The sequence below is a fragment of the Dermacentor variabilis genome, chromosome 8, assembly GCF_050947875.1.
Source record: "Dermacentor variabilis isolate Ectoservices chromosome 8, ASM5094787v1, whole genome shotgun sequence".
Taxonomy (NCBI): Eukaryota; Metazoa; Arthropoda; class Arachnida; order Ixodida; family Ixodidae; genus Dermacentor; species Dermacentor variabilis.
Window position 1 is genome coordinate 49,626,161 of NC_134575.1, and position 5,136 is coordinate 49,631,296.

Here is a 5,136-nt window from a genome sequence, read left to right on the forward strand (position 1 = left end):
GTAGCCAGTCGTAAATGATGACCGGGATGGAGGTTTCAGATAGTTGGTGGGACGTCAGGAATGATAAAGCGGGGTGATAGGAAGAGGTGGACGAAAATATAACTTAAGACACACACAACTGGTGCGTTTGTCTATCTTTTCTTTAACGTACAGGACGGCCGTTCATTCTGTCCAGCTATCTATAGGAAGGTCATCGAGACATTCGAGATGAATCTTAGAAGCAAAGATCGCCTGAGATGCCCGATCTGTTTCTTTGACAAAAAAGAAAAAGAAATCCTGTCCCTTTCGCGGTAGCGGCCAGTACATGTCGCGTACAACCGAAGCAACAGAAGTCTCGGAATACCGCTGCAGATTTTAAAGAAATGCAACTTCAGCAATACTGCGTGTCGCTACATTCCTTGAATGATGATCGCATTACCATCGACACTCATCGTGAGGTGGGTTCTGCCGTAATCTTAAAAAGCGAAACTTTGCTTTGCGAACGTCGCCGGGTTTCGTGACCATGCCTGCGGCCTGGTTCCTCCCTTGCCGAATATGCCAACCAATCGCAGCGGAGCACGCGTGCTGCTCGCGCCGCTGGGTTCCTTGCAGCACTACGAGACGGCACTCGCATCCGCGACAGCAGCGACACAGGACGTGCGGGGGAACAAAAAAGAAAGAACCAGAAAGCTCGCCTTTGTGCATCTGCGGCTGCTCGGTAATGAGGAAGTAAACGCCAGCGGATGGAATGGATTCGAATTGCGCTACGTATACGTATGCGTATCCTGCCTCTGAAACCATGATGCGTTCAAGGCGCCCGCCGTACTCGCTAGTAGTCAGCAACTCGGTTTAACAAAAGGATCGGTGTAATTTGTGTGCACCCGCCATTGTGTCCGTGTGAGTGCGCACTTACAGTCACACTGCACTCACACAGTGTGCACTCGTACACTCTTTATGCACTCACACACAGCTTCGCTGTATATAGATTCCGACTCGTTGGATCTGCTGCATTTATTACAGCGACGCTGTTGAGGGCGACTTGCCCCGCTATAGTGTCCGTGTGTAGAAAAGAAAACTATCATCATCAGTAATGGCTCGAGCGCCGCTGTCTTTCACAGCCGGCTCCGTTGCTGCTCGTTATTCCAGCGTAAAATTTCACTTCTGTCACCGTAATGGGGAGGCCGCGTTTACGGGGGCATGGGCCATGGCTTAAGGAGGTATAAGCCATTCATTGTCTTACGTGACGGGCAGATTTAATTTTGAAGCAATTTAATTTTGAAGGATCGCGAGCGGCAATGCCTGGCGGGTGCTCCTAACCACGCCACAGAGCAAACTCGAGACAACAAACGCAAGCGACAGCGGTGGACTGCGCCCACACCGTCACTGACGTCATTCTCTCCGTCGCAGCTGAACGTGTTTGTAACATCATTAAGAAACACAAAGACGCAACCAATAATTGAGAAAGACTTTAATGAGCCGTCGGCATTTACCCAGTGATAAACACCGGGGCCGCACGTTTCAGCTTCGCTGGTTAACCATCTGTACGGAGCGCTTGGGCTGATAGTTCTTTTTCTTTGTCGCTGCTGCCCACAACTAACAAAAAGAAATCGCGTATTCAGATGTACACACCACGCCTGACGAGAAAGGGTGGACGTCTTCGCTTCTTAAAGAAAAGCATCGGTGACCGATAAAATACTTTCGATATTAGACGCCGACTCATAAAATATCGTTCTGGACGCCCTGTTGTCCAATATGAGTAGTAATTGTTGCTGGTATTTTAATAAGATTCCCCATGTAGAACTGAACGGTACAGCATCCACCCTTTCCTTGACATGTTCGTCGTCGGGTGATCTCTGCAATTGAAGCTTATACCTCGTCCCCATATGGCGAAGATAAACAAAACTACGCCCTCCGCCGCTACTTAGCATATGTAACTCACGGCCCTGCGACAGAACCTATAGGTAGCAGCAGCACGTGCCATCTACCCACTGCACTGTCTGAGTGCCAAGAAACCACAAATCCAACGAAGCCGTTTAAACGATTTAATGCCGACAGAATATCTACGGAAGTCGCCGCCGCAAGGTTGTGCCGCAGGAAGGCCGGATACAGCTTCTCCGATGAGTTCAATGTCGCAGTCAATCTAACAGGTAGACGTGTCCTATCCTGGTTAGAGGACGTTCCCGTACTCCGACGTGAGTGCGATAAAAACTAAATATTTTTCGACGACGTGGCCGTGGCGGGAGCTTAATGTTTCTGATTCATAGCTAAAAGCCTTCACCAACTTGCTCGAGTTTGGACACTATAAGACTCTAATGTTACTAGCTATCATTGCAGCGGATCATTCCGCCGTCTTGCTGAGCTTCGCGACCGGACTACCGCAGGAAGACCTCGGCGAGCTTTCCACTGTGTTGGACGTTTTCCGATGACGGGAAGCCTTGTTTCCAGCCGCATCGTTTGAAGGAGACTCGCGATGACCTATGTGCCTCTCCTGCAGCCCCGACATTATGGACAGAACGTCCATGCGGAACGTCCTCGATAGAACTACGCGCCGGTCGTTCCACACCCGTTGTTGTTCCAGGACCACGTCGGGGTGAGCTTCCATGAACTGGGAGTCGTACGGCAGGAGGAACTCCCAGCCGTCAGGGGTCGGCCTGGCGATGTCCTCCAGGAGAGCCCTGAGGTCTTCACTGGGAAGCGAACAGAGGAACCGCCTCAGGGTATCGGCAAACGCGGACGCCACGACGTGCCTCGTCTGGGTGTACACGTATAAGAGCAGGTCGCGGGCGTTACACAGCGTCTCCAGGCGCACTCCCGTCTTTTCGCTGAAACCTTTCCCCTGGTAGAGCTCCTCACTCTTAACCACCCAGCAGCCCTGCACCAGGACCGCCGCATGCTGCAGGGTATGGAGGACGGCATCTTCGTCAGCCGTGTTCGGCAGCACAGACATGAGCTTGGCGAAGTCAATCACCTTGGCGTTTCTGAGGATGGCCGTTACCTGCTCTTCGAGCGGCAGGCAGCTGATGACGTGCATGGACAGCTGCTGCGAGCTGGACGCGTCTGGCGCGGCGTGAGTCGGCGAACGTGCTTCGTTTGGATGCCTTGCCGTTGACTGCTCCGTAAGAAGCATCCGCACATACTGTTCCCCAGTACATGACGAGACGTGTCGCTCGCGCTCGCTTCGAGGTCCTACTAGTAGCTCCCTCTCGGCGCGGCACATCTCGGAGTCACTGTAGTGGACCGTAGCGTCCACCCACGGTTCGCTTTCGTTTTCGCGTTGCACCTGCGAGAAGCGTCGCTGGCGAGTGCGCGGGTACCGTTCGTCAACCCTGTTTTCGCTACCGTACAGCTCGGCCTGCGTGGTCAGGTTGTCGTTCGCGTAGCCACTTTCCGGCTCTATGGCGGAGCTTTTGCCAGGTGCTGGCGGGATTGGCATTGTCTTGCCGTCGCTGTCCGACGATTGGTCCGCGGGATGGTGCAACACCGGCGCCATCCTTACGATGGCATGAAGGGGCGTCAGGTGAAGCTCGCCCGGCAGGAGGAGTCCCACGGCGTAATCTTCGGGACGAGTTGTCGCAACCGTGGACGTGATGGCGCGCCTGTGCGTCGACGTCCTCGCCCCTCCATCGCAGTGGTTGGCGGTGCCGGTGTTCGTCGGGCTAGTTTTTACGTTCGCTGACCTTTCATGAGTGGCGCCGCTTGTCGCAGGTTCCAGCTCTATTGACTGGCGAAGGCAGTTCTTCGCGTCGGGTTCCGCCTTTATGGAACGTCGCACTCCATCGATCGTCCCAGGCTCCACGTTTACGTCGTTTACGGGGCCCACACTCGTCGCGTTTCGTACCCACAGTGGCTGGTTAGCTTCCGTTGTTACCGTGAGTTCCAGCTCCGGGAACTGGTCGTTGATGGCGGCCACCGTCGGTTCAGCCTTCGCCACTCCCTCAGCTAAGCCCGCCGTTTGCTCTCCCGGCGACGATTGATCGGCGCATGCGATGTCAGTCGAAGGTTCCGCCTTCGCAATCGCGGCGCCTTCCAGGGGATTTTTCTTCACCGTCCGCCCGAGGTCTGTGCTTGCCACCGTTACCTGTGACTCTTCAATGGCGGCGTCCGCCTGAGGTTCGTGTTCAAGTTTCGCGGCGAAATCGGCGCCCGATGCCGTCGCCTCGCCGGTGAACTGTTTAGCTGGCTCCGCGTTGTAGCTCGGATCATCGTTGTAGGGGGCAAATTCGAGCTCGATCTTTTTCTGCCCGGGCTTGACTCGCGCCGCGATGCATTTCTCGTCGAAGTTACCGTCGGGCTTCCGCAGCGGATACTGGACGAGGTACAATCTGTCAGCCAGTGCCTTGGAGACGTACACGTCCAACTCGGCGACGACCTCGTCGTCGCTCTCTGTGGGGCCCGCTGCGACGGCCGATGACGAGGAGGCAGCCATGAAGCCCCTTTCAGAACTTATTTGTCCTCTTCTTCTCGCCAGCCCGCAGTTATGGCCGGTATCAAATGGCCACGAGCCACATATACCAGTAAACCGACCAACCAGCCAACGAATCAATAATCTTCCGTAACAAGGCTGTGAGGTCGAGTACCGTTTAACATATGCCGTATAACCTAAACAAACACAATGCCGTGTGGCAAACCGCGCGGTAGCAAAAGAACGAGATCTATTCCAGCGACTGGGCTTGGCTCATATTTCTGCGTATTCTGCGTAAAAGAGATTCACGAAGCCTACACTTATCATTACTCCTAACACGTGTGCCCATGTGCTCTCGTGCAACCGTGCTACGGCGACAATTCTTATACTGGCTTATATTCCTTAATTTTTTTTATTTATTTCAAATGCACCAGGCCGCTACAAGCATGAGCTGTGGGTGTGTGGCAAAGCATGGAAATCATCGTCATCAGCACATGGTGATCATCGCGAAGAGATAGTTGGCGTTGGCACGATATCTTGACAATCCCCCGTTGTGCATTATGTACACTAGTATTGAAATCATCATCACAATCAACCCGCCGGTCTACATGCTTCTTGTCTGAGCACCCGTTGTAGGCATGTGCCATAATATGGACCTGATAATTATCGCAAACACAGCACGCACATTTCGAAGTCCTAGTTGACGGTGGCACTATGTGCAACGCCTGTTTCTTGAATTGCTTCCGATGTGAGTA

General features: G+C 53.5%; 1 protein-coding gene across 1 annotated transcript; it reads right to left on the reverse strand.

Annotated features, from left to right (window-relative positions):
• Positions 1-2,007: 2,007 nt before the first annotated feature.
• On the reverse strand, positions 2,008-4,405 carry LOC142591392 (uncharacterized). Its single transcript, XM_075703719.1, has one exon. It carries the CDS (start codon positions 4,403-4,405, stop codon positions 2,318-2,320), a length of 2,088 nt encoding a protein of 695 aa, XP_075559834.1. The 3' UTR covers positions 2,008-2,317.
• Positions 4,406-5,136: the final 731 nt, after the last annotated feature.

Bases quoted from the DNA above. Each gene is read 5' to 3' on its own strand.
- LOC142591392 (XM_075703719.1), bottom strand. From the start codon at position 4,405: ATGGCTGCCTCCTCGTCATCGGCCGTCGCAGCGGGCCCCACAGAGAGC.